The 14,813-nt window shown below is 37.8% G+C and overlaps 1 protein-coding gene across 1 annotated transcript in view; it reads right to left on the minus strand.

Moving 5' to 3' along the window:
- LOC102802015 (uncharacterized) overlaps positions 1 to 14,813 on the minus strand; it is a 69,657-nt gene that overhangs the window by 23,535 nt on the left and 31,309 nt on the right. Inside the window, exons 13-20 of the mRNA XM_085498431.1 lie at positions 13,669 to 13,838; positions 11,873 to 13,493; positions 11,095 to 11,269; positions 7,159 to 7,343; positions 6,925 to 7,012; positions 5,330 to 5,486; positions 4,851 to 4,935; positions 3,944 to 4,027 (exon numbers count right to left, since the gene is read on the minus strand). Coding sequence (XP_085354557.1) covers positions 3,944 to 4,027; positions 4,851 to 4,935; positions 5,330 to 5,486; positions 6,925 to 7,012; positions 7,159 to 7,343; positions 11,095 to 11,269; positions 11,873 to 13,493; positions 13,669 to 13,838 — 2,565 coding nt within the window. The remainder of the gene's footprint in view (positions 1 to 3,943; positions 4,028 to 4,850; positions 4,936 to 5,329; positions 5,487 to 6,924; positions 7,013 to 7,158; positions 7,344 to 11,094; positions 11,270 to 11,872; positions 13,494 to 13,668; positions 13,839 to 14,813) is intronic.

Raw genomic sequence — 14,813 nt, forward strand, 5'->3', positions numbered from 1 at the left:
GTGAGTGTGCCACAGATTTAATGGGAAGGGTAAATCCAGTGTACCCTGGGTGAGTGTGCCACAGATTTAATGGGTAGGGTAAATCCACTGTACCCTGGGTGAGTGTGCCACAGATTTAATGGGAAGGGTAAATACACTGTACCCTGGGTGAGTGTGCCACAGATTTAATGGGAAGGGTAAATCCACTGTACCCTGGGTGAGTGTGCCACAGATTTAATGGGAAGGGTAAATCCACTGTACCCTAGGTGAGTGTGCCACAGATTTAATGGGAAGGGTAAATACACTGTACCCTGGGTGGGTGAGCCACAGATTTAATGGGAAGGGTAAATCCACTGTACCCTGGGTGAGTGTGCCACAGATTTAATGGGAAGGGTAAATACACTGTACCCTAGGTGAGTGTGCCACAGATATAATGGGAAGGGTAAATACACTGTACCCTGGGTGAGTGTGCCACAGATTTAATGGGAAGGGTAAATACACTGTACCCTGGGTGAGTGTGCCACAGATTTAATGGGAAGAGTAAATCCAGTGTACCCTGGGTGAGTGTGCCACAGATTTAATGGGAAGGGTAAATCCACTGTACCCTGGGTGAGTGTGCCACAGATTTAATGGGAAGGGTAAATCCACTGTACCCTGGGTGAGTGTGCCACAGATTTAATGGGAAGGGTAAATCCACTGTACCCTGGGTGAGTGTGCCACAGATTTAATGGGAAGGGTAAATACACTGTACCCTAGGTGAGTGTGCCACAGATTTAATGGAAGGGTAAATCCACTGTACCCTGGGTGAGTGTGCCACAGATTTAATGGGATGGGTAAATCCACTGTACACTGGGTGAGTGTGCCACAGATTTAATGGGAAGGGTAAATACACTGTACCCTGGGTGAGTGTGCCACAGATTTAATGGGAAGGGTAAATCCACTGTACCCTAGGTGAGTGTGCCACAGATTTAATGGGAAGGGTAAATCCACTGTACCCTGGGTGAGTGTGCCACAGATTTAATGGGAAGGGAAATACACTGTACCCTGGGTGAGTGTGCCACAGATTTAATGGGAAGGGTAAATACACTATACGCTGGGTGAGTGTGCCACAGATTTAATGAGAAGGGTAAATCCACTGTACCCTGGGTGAGTGTGCCACAGATTTAATGGGAAGGGTAAATCCACTGTACCCTAGGTGAGTGTGCCACAGATTTAATGAGAAGGGTAAATACACTGTACCCTGGGTGAGTGTGCCACAGATTTAATGGGAAGGGTAAATACACTATACGCTGGGTGAGTGTGCCACAGATTTAATGAGAAGGGTAAATCCACTGTACCCTGGGTGAGTGTGCCACAGATTTAATGGGAAGGGTAAATCCACTATACCCTGGGTGAGTGTGCCACAGATTTAATGGGAAGGGTAAATCCACTGTACCCTGGGTGAGTGTGCCACAGATTTAATGGGAAGGGTAAATACACTGTACCCTAGGTGAGTGTGCCACAGATTTAATGGAAGGGTAAATCCACTGTACCCTGGGTGAGTGTGCCACAGATTTAATGGGATGGGTAAATCCACTGTACACTGGGTGAGTGTGCCACAGATTTAATGGGAAGGGTAAATACACTGTACCCTGGGTGAGTGTGCCACAGATTTAATGGGAAGGGTAAATCCACTGTACCCTAGGTGAGTGTGCCACAGATTTAATGGGAAGGGTAAATCCACTGTACCCTGGGTGAGTGTGCCACAGATTTAATGGGAAGGGAAATACACTGTACCCTGGGTGAGTGTGCCACAGATTTAATGGGAAGGGTAAATACACTATACGCTGGGTGAGTGTGCCACAGATTTAATGAGAAGGGTAAATCCACTGTACCCTGGGTGAGTGTGCCACAGATTTAATGGGAAGGGTAAATCCACTGTACCCTAGGTGAGTGTGCCACAGATTTAATGAGAAGGGTAAATACACTGTACCCTGGGTGAGTGTGCCACAGATTTAATGGGAAGGGTAAATACACTATACGCTGGGTGAGTGTGCCACAGATTTAATGAGAAGGGTAAATCCACTGTACCCTGGGTGAGTGTGCCACAGATTTAATGGGAAGGGTAAATCCACTGTACCCTAGGTGAGTGTGCCACAGATTTAATGAGAAGGGTAAATACACTGTACCCTGGGTGAGTGTGCCACAGATTTAATGGGAAGGGTAAATCCACTATACCCTGGGTGAGTGTGCCACAGATTTAATGGGATGGGTAAATCCACTGTACACTGGGTGAGTGTGCCACAGATTTAATGGGAAGGGTAAATACACTGTACCCTGGGTGAGTGTGCCACAGATTTAATGGGAAGGGTAAATCCACTGTACCCTGGGTGAGTGTGCCACAGATTTAATGGGAAGGGTAAATCCACTGTACACTGGGTGAGTGTGCCACAGATTTAATGGGATGGGTAAATCCACTGTACACTGGGTGAGTGTGCCACAGAATTAATGGGAAGGGTAAATACACTGTACTCTGGGTGAGTGTGCCACAGATTTAATGGGAAGGGTAAATCCACTGTACCCTGGGTGAGTGTGCCACAGATTTAATGGGAAGGGTAAATCCACTGTACCCTGGGTGAGTGTGCCACAGATTTAATGAGAAGGGTAAATCCACTGTACCCTGGGTGAGTGTGCCACAGATTTAATGGGAAGGGTAAATCCACTGTACCCTGGGTGAGTGTGCCACAGATTTAATGGGAAGGGTAAATCCACTGTACCCTGATTGAGTGTGCCACAGATTTAATGGGAAGGGTAAATCCACTGTACACTGGGTGAGTGTGCCACAGATTTAATGGGAAGGGTAAATCCACTATACCCTGGGTGAGTGTGCCACAGATTTAATGGGAAGGGTAAATACACTGTACCCTGGGTGAGTGTGCCACAGATTTAATGGGAAGGGTAAATACACTGTACACTGGGTGAGTGTGCCACAGATTTAATGGGAAGGGTAAATCCACTATACCCTGGGTGAGTGTGCCACAGATTTAATGGGAAGGGTAAATACACTGTACCCTAGGTGAGTGTGCCACAGATTTATTGGGAAGGGTAAATACACTATACCCTGGGTGAGTGTGCCACAGATTTAATGGGAAGGGTAAATACACTGTACACTGGGTGAGTGTGCCACAGATTTAATGGGAAGGGTAAATACACTGTACACTGGGTGAGTGTGCCACAGATTTAATGAGAAGGGTAAATCCACTGTACCCTGGGTGAGTGTGCCACAGATTTAATGGGAAGGGTAAATCCACTGTACCCTGGGTGAGTGTGCCACAGATTTAATGAGAAGGGTAAATCCACTGGCTGAGATTCATTCACTAATGAATATGACTTCGATGGAAGGATGGTTAATGAACGCAAAATCTCATTTAGAGCAAAAAATCCATGCGAATAGTGTTCTACATTCTCTACAGCCTCAAATACCATGGTAACATGGGTCAGTGGAACAGTTGATGTGATGATGTGATGATGAAGTCAAGTTGTTTTTACTGCTCTATTCACCACCAGTTCCCTCTTTTCATTCACAAAATAGTCCCACTTACAGTCTGCACTTTCTTTAAGATTGGGACAAAAAAAGCCAAATTTTATAAAAATTTTGGTAGAAAAATCTAGTGGTGAAAAGGAGGATTCTAGCATACATTTCTGGATCAGGTCCGATTGTCAAAATCACCAAAACAGCATGTTTGTCTGATTCATAGAGTCTACATAATTGGTGATTTACAAAAGAAATTGTTTTGCTGAAAATGATTTTGGAAAATGTGGGAAAGTTAATTAAGCATAATACAAAAGGAGTTGTGTCTGCTATTATGTTTATTGTACATAGGAACAAAGTCATTTTTTAAAGTTTGTGGGTTTTTTTTTCGATGATGCAAAGCAGAGTGAACACAAGGTACTGAGAAGTTTCAGAATTTAAATCTGGTAATACCTCATACTGTAGTATTCTCAGGTACCAATCCTTCCTAGTTTTGATATAATTCTTCACTTGTGCAGGTTTGTCTGCTTCAGATGCCTATTAATATAAGACAGCAGATTGTTAATGAAGACAACAATAAGACATGGTAAATAAAAAAACTACAGTAATTATCATTATTGGCATGGTCATAAAAAGAATTTTAAAACAACCAACTGCCCTATATAATGAGTATTTTAGGTAATCCCCTCAGATTCTTGTAGCTTTTATTGAGGATTCCATGCTTTCCTCAATCCTTGCAAGCATTGAAACAGGGTAAACTATACATAGTCACTTTTTAGGAAAACATGTTCTATTAAGCGAAAACTATTGTAGCAATAAACAATATCATTTCGACTGAAGGTCAATTCTGCTGTCATTCTGGATTAGACGATAGTGGCATACTGTGTCAATGTTGTGCTTTTAAAGACCAGTGTATTACCACAAATATCCATGCTCATAGGGACATAGCAAGTCATTTTAGCTATAGTTATTTGGATTTACTTGTTTTCACTAAATAGGAAAATATTACTTACATCATTCATAATCGGTATGCTACCTGACGCAGAAAGGTATGTCCAATCAGATTGACTAATGAAGCCACGGAATAAACATTTACAAAAATTACCTGTACTATATTATTTTGATGAGTAATTAATTATTATTATAGTTAATCCGTGTCCACAGAAAACTTGATTGTTTTAATTTCTCAAATTCTTCTATACCTTCTGAATTTTCAGAAATATACAATCTTTTATTTCAAAAATTAGGATGGAACCTCAAATTTGTTTTTCTCTCAGATTTTTTGTTTTAAAAGAAGCACCCATCCTCACAGTAAGTTTATATTATTGGTGTTGATGCTGGAAAGTAACTAGGTAATGACCTGTTGGGATGCGGTGAGATCCTCATCACTCTCATCATCTCCTACGAGTATACTCTCACCAAAGTCATCTCCATCATCAGAATCGCTAAAAAACAGAACACAATGAATAAAGTATTCAATAACAAGGAATGATAGAACAACCGACTGAATCAAGAATTTGACATTTTCCATTGGTAATCCATTTTGAGTTTTCATTGTTTTTGAATAGTGCCAGAGTAGACTCAGAAGCATACACAAATTTGGCATATAAACTTGCGTATACAAAAAGTAAATAATAAAAATGGCTTAATTTTCACGACTAGGAACTTCCACAATTTGATGATTTAATGTGGTTCATGATGAAAACCTTTGATGAAAGTCACTTTGGCTCAGCATTTTTAGGAACCCAGTGAAATGTTCACTCCTACAAAATTTGGTGAATCAATCAATAAACGACGTCATAACAAAGCTAGTCTTTGATAAATCTATCACGACCATACCTGTTTTGAGATGAATTCATATTATCCAGCTCTTTATCTGTATCCGATTCGTCCACTGGTTCATCTATTTGGTCAACAATTTTGGCTTTTACAATATTTTCATTTGTTACTGACGTACTGGGATTGGTGGGCAGCACTGCTTTTTGGTACAACTTTCCTGAAATGAGTATCCAATTATTTAATTTTTGGACATAGAGAACACAATAATGGAGAAGATTAGCGACACAAATATTCTCAGATTTTAGACTAACAATATGTTCGGTTTCCAGAAAATATTTCGTCCAGTGAAATACTGTAATACTATAAAGAACTTTATTTACACTTGGAATTTATTTTTGTTATTTTCACTAAAGAGATGAATCATTTTTACATTCAACCCGTCAAAAATCAGTGAAAACAAGCCATGTATGGCACATTCCCAGTTAATTATCAAAATTAAGATATATAGTTTTGTTTATAGTAATATAATATGAACATCGACATATGAATATGAATCCATCAGCTGATGCATGATTATGATGATTTTTTAACATTAACCTTTTCACCACCAGACTTTTTTCACAAATTTTTCTCAACTTTTTTCTTATATTCTTCAATATTTATGGAAATGAACCTGAATTTTGGAGCCAACAAACAAAATTTGAGTCAATTTTCAATTTTTACCCAAAAAATTTGACTAATTTTGTCCCAATCTTCTTAAGGAAAGTGCAGACTATAAATAGGACTATTTTGTGATGAAAAGAGGGAACTGGTGGTTAAATAGTTGAAATGATTTACATTCAGTCATCTTGTATCTGTCGGCTGAAATAGCTCCGCTGTTAGCAATGCACATTTCAATTAAAGAACTGAAGATATCATTAGAAAATGAACAATATGTATAGTATCAAAGCAATCTTACTTGCTGTTTTCAACAAGAATTCAAAAATATCACTTTTCACCAAAAATATTCATCAAAATTAGATAATTGAAGATATCACCATGAAATGAACAAATCTGAGAGGTCCACATGTAGTACCTATATATGTAATATCAAAGCAATTGGACTTGTGGTTTTCAACAAGAAGTTGAGAATATCACTTTTTACCAAAAATTACAAAAATATTCATCAAAATTAGAGAATTGAAGATATCATCATGAAATGAACAAATCTAAGAGACAGCTAAAAAATCAGCCATTTTGCATCGGATGGTCAAACCAATACATCTGTATATCTATGACATGATGTATAATGAATATATAAAATTTGAACATAATTAGTCAAAGCATGTCAGAGATATGGCTCTAGAACCACTTTCATTACAACAAAATGGCCGCCAGTCAGTCATTTTGAATCCGATCTGAAAAAACAAAATGACATGCACCAGACACCAATAATGTATGTACCAAGTTTGAACAAAATCTATCCATAAACGAGATCAGCAGAAAAATGGACACATTTTGGCCATCTTGAATCAGATCTTGAAACAAGTTAATGTGCATAAGTATAATAATATGTACGATGTATGTATGATTTTTGAATGTAAATCAGTCCAGGCATGTCTAAGATACAGGTGAATGAATGCAGACTGCAGGACATCTAATTTACTACATTGTACCTTGATGAGTGAAGTCATAGATGTTCTTCAGTAAAATCACTGCTTTCTTTCTTGGCAGTGGTCTAACACCAAACTTATGCAACTCTCCCTGCAATAAAATGATGATCCGTGTTTTAAATCATTTTTTTTACAACCAGAAAGCAACAATTTTAAATCTTTGATTTTTGAAAAAAAGATGAAGTACATTCAGCACCACAGTATTTACAAGATGTCCACTGATCACCACCATCTTACTTTCAACAAAGGTGTATTCATGTCATAATACATCGGCATTGGTGTTACTGGACCACCAGGCGTCTCTATACATGCATTAGGCGTAGATGATCCTGAAAAAGCAGATTCCAATCTTGGCACAGCAGAAGAGGGAGTAGCAACTTCTGATAATGTTATGTTTGGTTGTTTGGGACTTCTCTCCTCACCTGAAATAGATAGAAAACTACAGTGAGTGCAGTATCCTGTGTTTAAAAAGCATGATGAGAAAAAACGTTTTGTGAGAAATGTTCACTTTTTTTACAGACTACATACATTTATTTGATGATTGAAGGAATGTTTTTTTCTGATTTTCAAGCATTATTTTCAGCTGCAAATAGTGACTCCTGTACAGACTGGTAAATTGACCTTAAAAAAGAAGGCTCAAAACACTGACTCCTTTTGGCAGCACACTATATACTATTTTATTGATAGTAATTAACCACTCCTCTACCCCTACTCCATCATAATAGTAATTAACCATTCCTCCACCCCTACTATATCATAATAGTAATTAACCAACCCCTCCACCACTACCCCATCATAATAGTAATTAACCACCCCTCCCCCATCATGATAGTAATTAACCACCCCTCCACCCCACTCCATGATAGTAATTAATCAACCCCTCCACCATCATAATAGTAATTAACCACATCTCCACCCCTACCCCATCACGATAGTAATTAACCACCCCTCCAAATCATGATAGCAATTACCCAACCCCTCCACCCATATCATGATAGTAATTAACCACCACTCCACCCCACCCCACCCCACCCCACCCCACCATGATAGCAATTAACCACCCTTCCCCCATCATGATAGGAATTAACCAACCCCTCCACCCATACCCCATCATGATAGCAATTAACCACCCCTCCACCCCTACCCCATCATGATAGCAATTAATCGCCCCACCCCATCATGATAGCAATTAATCGCCCCACCCCATCATGATAGCAATTAACCACCCCTCCCCCATCATGATAGCAATTAACCACCCCATGATAGCAATTAACCCCCCCCACCATCATGATAGCAATTGACCCCCCCCCCATCATGATAGTAATTAACCAACCCCTCCACCCCCACCCTATTATGATAGCAATTAACCATCCCCTCCACTCCTACCCCATCATGATAGTAATTAACCAACCCCTCCACCCCTACCCCATCATAATAGTAATTAACCAACCTCTCCACCCCTACCCCATCATGATAGTAATTAACCACCCCTCCCCATCATGATAGAAATTAACCAACCCCTCCACCCCATTGTGATAGTAATTAACCAACCCCTCTCCCATCATGATTGTAATTAACCACCCCACCCTACCCCGTCATGATAGCAATTAATCAAACACTCCACCCCTACCCCATCATGATAGCAATTAACCAACCCCTCCACCCTTCCCCCATCATAATAGCAATTAACCAACCCTTCCACCCCTACCCAATCATGATAGTACATGTAATTAACCAACCCCTCCCCCATCATGATAGCAATTAACCAACCCCTCTATCCCTACCCAATCATGATAGCAATTAACCAACCCCTCCACCCCTACCCCATCATGATAGTAATTAACCACTCCTCCACCCCTACCCCATCACTCATGTAGATTCTCCATCATATATGCAATAATACCATGAAATGTATCAATCTGATATGTCCTACTTTAAGAAGATATGTGGGTTGCATATATGTGGGTTGTATACACATTAAATAAGTGACAGACAATGTTTTGTGCATTTCAGCACATTAAGTAAGTGACAGACGATGTTTTGTCCATTTCAGCACATTAAGTAAGTGATAGACAATGTTTTGTCCATTTCAGCACATTAAGTAAGTGACAGACAATGTTTTATCCATTTCAGCACATTAAGTAAGTGACAGATGATGTTTTGTCCATTTCAGCACATTAAGTAAGTGACAGACAATGTTTTGTCCATTTCAGCACATTAAGTAAGTGATAGACAATGTTTTGTCCATTTCAGCACATTAAGTGACAGACAATGTTTTGTCCATTTCAGCACATTAAGTGACAGACAATGTTTTGTCCATTTCAGCACATTAAGTAAGTGATAGACAATGTTTTTTCCATTTCAGCACATTAAGTGATAGACAATGTTTTGTCCATTTCAGCACATTAAGTAAGTGACAGACAATGTTTTGTCCATTTCAGCACATTAAGTAAGTGACAGACAATGTTTTGTCCATTTCAGCACATTAAGTAAGTGACAGACAATGTTTTGTCCATTTCAGCACATTAAGTAAGTGATAGACAATTTTTTGTCCATTTCAGCACATTAAGTAAGTGATAGACAATGTTTTGTCCATTTCAGCACATTAAGTAAGTGATAGACAATGTTTTGTCCATTTCAGCACATTAAGTAAGTGACAGACAATGTTTTGTCCATTTCAGCACATTAAGTGACAGATGTTTTGTCCATTTCAGCACATTAAGTAAGTGATAGACAATGTTTTATCCATTTCAGCACATTAAGTAAGTGACAGATGATGTTTTGTCCATTTCAGCACATTAAGTAAGTGATAGACAATGTTTTGTCCATTTCAGCACATTAAGTGATAGACAATGTTTTATCCATTTCAGCACATTAAGTAAGTGATAGACAATGTTTTGTCCATTTCAGCACATTAAGTAAGTGATAGACAATTTTTTGTCCATTTCAGCACATTAAGTAAGTGATAGACAATTTTTTTTCCATTTCAGCACATTAAGTAAGTGATAGACAATGTTTTGTCCATTTCAGCACATTAAGTAAGTGATAGACAATGTTTTATCCATTTCAGCACATTAAGTAAGTGACAGATGATGTTTTGTCCATTTCAGCACATTAAGTAAGTGACAGACAATGTTTTGTCCATTTCAGCACATTAAGTAAGTGATAGACAATGTTTTGTCCATTTCAGCACATTACGTGACAGACAATGTTTTGTCCATTTCAGCACATTAAGTGACAGACAATGTTTTGTCCATTTCAGCACATTAAGTAAGTGATAGACAATGTTTTGTCCATTTCAGCACATTAAGTAAGTGACAGACAATGTTTTGTCCATTTCAGCACATTAAGTAAGTGACAGACAATGTTTTGTCCATTTCAGCACATTAATTAAGTGACAGACAATGTTTTGTCCATTTCAGCACATTAAGTGACAGACAATGTTTTTTCCATTTCAGCACATTAAGTGACAGACAATGTTTTGTCCATTTCAGCACATTAAGTAAGTGATAGACAATTTTTTGTCCATTTCAGCACATTAAGTAAGTGATAGACAATGTTTTGTCCATTTCAGCACATTAATTAAGTGACAGACAATGTTTTGTCCATTTCAGCACATTAAGTAAGTGATAGACAATGTTTTGTCCATTTCAGCACATTAAGTAAGTGATAGACAATGTTTTGTCCATTTCAGCACATTAAGTAAGTGACAGACAATGTTTTGTCCATTTCAGCACATTAAGTAAGTGATAGACAATGTTTTGTCCATTTCAGCACATTAAGTAAGTGACAGACAATGTTTTGTCCATTTCAGCACATTAAGTAAGTGACAGATGATGTTTTGTCCATTTCAGCACATTAAGTAAGTGACAGACAATGTTTTGTCCATTTCAACACATTAAGTAAGTGACAAACATAATTGTTCCCACTCAACATTTTGCCTGTATTTTATTGTATTTTTCTGTTATTATTTACTTTGGGACTAAATAAACATAATTTCTTGTTGGCTGCAGAACTCAATCAAAAAAATGAAAAAATGTTTTATTTAGTGAAAGGTTACAGAAGTAGACTTTGGTGCCAAATGGTTAATTAAAATCTATAAATGATTAATTAAAATCTATAAATGGTTAATTAAAATCTATAAATTACAGAGTTCCTCAATTTGCAACTTACATATGGCATGCTCGGGGCTATTTGGCAGCATAAGGCTAAGGTCAAGGTCATTAACGTTAAAGCTTTCACCAAGACATTGCCGAAGGTCGACTGCATCTTCCACAATGTTGTCATTATTTGTGATACTGCCTGCATTAATCTTTGCATGAGGAGAATCACTTTGCTCTGCCACTGTCTGTAAATAATAATATTTATAATAATAAAATTTGGTAATCGTCCTAAGTAACAAATCAAACCAGCTTCACATTTCGTGTAATGGTCACCATCTTCTGTAGCATATGTAAAAATAAGTATAAGCAGAACAAAAGATCTCTAGTGTATGCAAGTTGTGATAGACAACGATTTCACATGAATTTAAGAGATCACACAAATTACAAATAATCACAAAATAGCTTGACAAATCTATCTACTCTAAAAATTAAATCATTGAGTTTGTGAAAGAATTGATTTGTATTCATCCCAAACCACTTTTGGTAATGTCCTTTAGTATTAAAAAATCGTGTAATACATGCATTTTGTGTTTTTAAAAGAGGCAATTCTGTTTATGCAATTTAATATTTGCAAGCATCCATGGAATGAGACGAATATCAAATGTTTGCAAATTTTGAGAGTTCACTTCTCACAAAAACTTCAATGCATATCAATTCAATTCAAGAGCACGAAAGTTCTAGAGATACTGGCAACCTGAATGAAAGGCACAATACCATTAAAGTAAGATTGCCCAATGAATTCAAAATTGAAGCTTTTAAAAATCAAATAGAAGATTACAACTTAATACCTGATCCAATGCGGCACAGAAATCCATGTTATAACCACCATCATCGTCAAAATCCATCATTGTATTGTTTAAAGACTCTTGAAGCAAACTGTTTTTTAAACTGTTCACCTTCTTTTCTGGACTACTATTACAGAGATCATCCTCTGTAGAGGTACTGTTTTTATCATCATTGTTATTGCCATGATTACCATTATTCTCATCTTCCATAGTAAAATCAGCATTTTTGTGTTCGCCAGGAACCAAAAGAACATTATCATCATCAAAGTTATTGACCCCTTCCTTCATAGGATCATCATCATCCTCATAATTACCATTATGATGCTCTTCATTATCATTATTAGCATCATCATTCTCATCTCCATCATCATTTACATTATCATCTTCATCATCTTCATCTTCTATCATAACATACATATGCTTCTCCCTGTCTAATGGTGAGACGGGCTTTATAGTTTTATGTTCACTTCTGATGAATTTATGCATTCGTGGGTTTGTCAGACAGTCTTCAAGTAATATTACTGGACTCATATGAGCTGGAATAGCTCCAGTTGGCGTAAGTTGACTGGCATCAGGTCTGGGGGATGAACGGGGTGATTGGCCCACTTTTAAAAGGTGTGGCGGCAATGTACAACTTGTTGATGCAATTCCAAAGGTTGGTGAATCAGAAGGCATGTCTAATACTTTATCATCATCTGATTCACAACAAATTATTAATTCATCGTCTTCTTTTGTCATGTTACCAGGAGACAGCAAAGTATCGGAAGAGTCACGCTTTTCAAATTGACTTTCATCAAAATTTAATTTCTTTTCACAATCAACATGCAATGGTGTTGATTTCACGAATGATTGTGTAGCAGAAGACTTTTCATCCCCCTTATTGACATTAATACATACTTCAGGAGTGTAGATTAATGCATTCCTTTCTGCCTCACCTAATGATGTTGCTGGTGTTTCTGTTTCTGTAGAGTCGTCATCATCTCCTCCGAAAAGGTCAGGTGTTATTGCTGAAACACTACTGCACTCAAAGCTTTTCTTCTCGCGAACTGGTGAACAAAAGACTGATTGGACATCTTTTGCAACTTTAGTGCGAGGTGACTTGCATGCTTTATCTGGAGACAATTTCCTTTTTTTCACTTCTGAACTCATTTTGACACTATTGTCAGAATTATTATCAGTGTCAAGTTCTATTTCAGTAAGGGTTACATCAGGATTATTTCTACGAGAGCCGCTATTGAAAGCTGGCTCATCTGAAGAACTTTCGGCAGCTGTGCTGATTTGGTTATCATTCTGTGGTGAGTGACTTTTCAACTTTGACTCTTGGCAGCTAGAGGTCTGGTTTCTAGCTCGCTGTGTGGACATGTACTTGTACACATCCTCTAATTCTCTGTCATAGGTCTCTGTTTCATTGTCATCATTTGACGACTGAGAATCATTATCAGAACTGTTTTCATTCCCCCATAGGGAGTTGAGTAACTCATCCACATCTTTTTCCACAAAGTCTGAGTCTGTTTTCTGATCTGCAGAATCAGAGTCCTCGGTGTCATTGTGTTGAGGGCTGGCAACCTTCTGTATCCCATGTATGAGTTCCTTGCATGCACTCTGTAGCTGTGTCACTTTAAATCTACATAGGTTGTAATACAAATTAGTTTAGACAAGAACATCCCCTGGTAGATGAACGATGCATTGCATATGTACCATGCTCTGCTATTAAAGGCATGATAATGACAACAAATCCACAGCTAAATTTAACATTTGTGAACCAAAATATTAGTACAGAATAAATTATGTGGCATTACCTGTCGGCTATTTCAGACACATCATTCAAAAAGTTGACTGGGATGTCAAGCTCAGCAGTATACAGAAATTTGAGGAAAGCGAACACTGCATCAAAAGAAAACTGCGTCCATTTAGTCCAATTTAATTCCAATTTACCATCTTCATTCCTTGTCTCCGTAGCATTAAGAACCTAGCAATTGGAAATATGCAAAAAAATAACTTGCAGTGTAATTGCCGACCTGACAGTCTACTATGTGTATCCAGTTGTAATTACTTGATGCTTAGGTCAGTTGATTTCATTATTAAAATCAACAAGCCATGCATGGCACAGTCCCTGTTAGTTATCAAATAAAAAATATATAGTTTTCTTTATAGTAATATAGTTGGAACATAAACATGTCAGAAGTATGGATCCAGAAGATGATGCTTGATTATGATGATTTTTTAACATTAAAATGATTGACATTTGTATCTGATTGTCAAACAACTGCTTGTCCATATTGAGAAATATTACTCTGGAACAGCATTAATTAAAACAAAATTGCCACCAGTCGGCCATTTTGAATACCACAATGAATATATAATATTTGATCATAATCAGTCAAAGCATATCAGAGATATGGCTCTAAAAGCCCATTCATTTAAACAAAATGGCCACCAGTCAGCCTTTTTAAATACAATCTAAAAAATGACATGCATCAGGAACCCATAATTTCTAATGTACCAAGTTTGAACAAAATCCATCCATAAACGTCAAGATCTAGTTCTGGAATGGCAGAAATTTTGATGATTTTGTAGCCTAAAAACGGCTACCATTTGGTCATTTTTAATCAAACTAATATATATATATCTATGCCATGATGCAAAATGAATATATAAAATCTGATCTGAAAATTAAAAAATGACGTGCATCAAGGTCCCATAATGTCCAACACATGTACCAATCCCAATCCATCCATAAATGCTTGATTTTGATGATTCTTTAGCACAAAAAAGGCCACAATTGAATCAGAGTGTGAACAAAATTGACGTGCATATGTATGATTTTACTGTCCTTACCTTTGATAGCTTGGCACTTCTAGAGGTCAATACCGGATTCTACCGTACATTCACCCATCCGAAAAATCGCCCTGGGCGATTTCACTGCTGGTGGGCCCTTATTTGG

Source organism: Saccoglossus kowalevskii, chromosome 4 (genome assembly GCF_978046115.1).
Source record: "Saccoglossus kowalevskii chromosome 4, keSacKowa6.1, whole genome shotgun sequence".
Classification (NCBI taxonomy): Eukaryota; Metazoa; Hemichordata; class Enteropneusta; family Harrimaniidae; genus Saccoglossus; species Saccoglossus kowalevskii.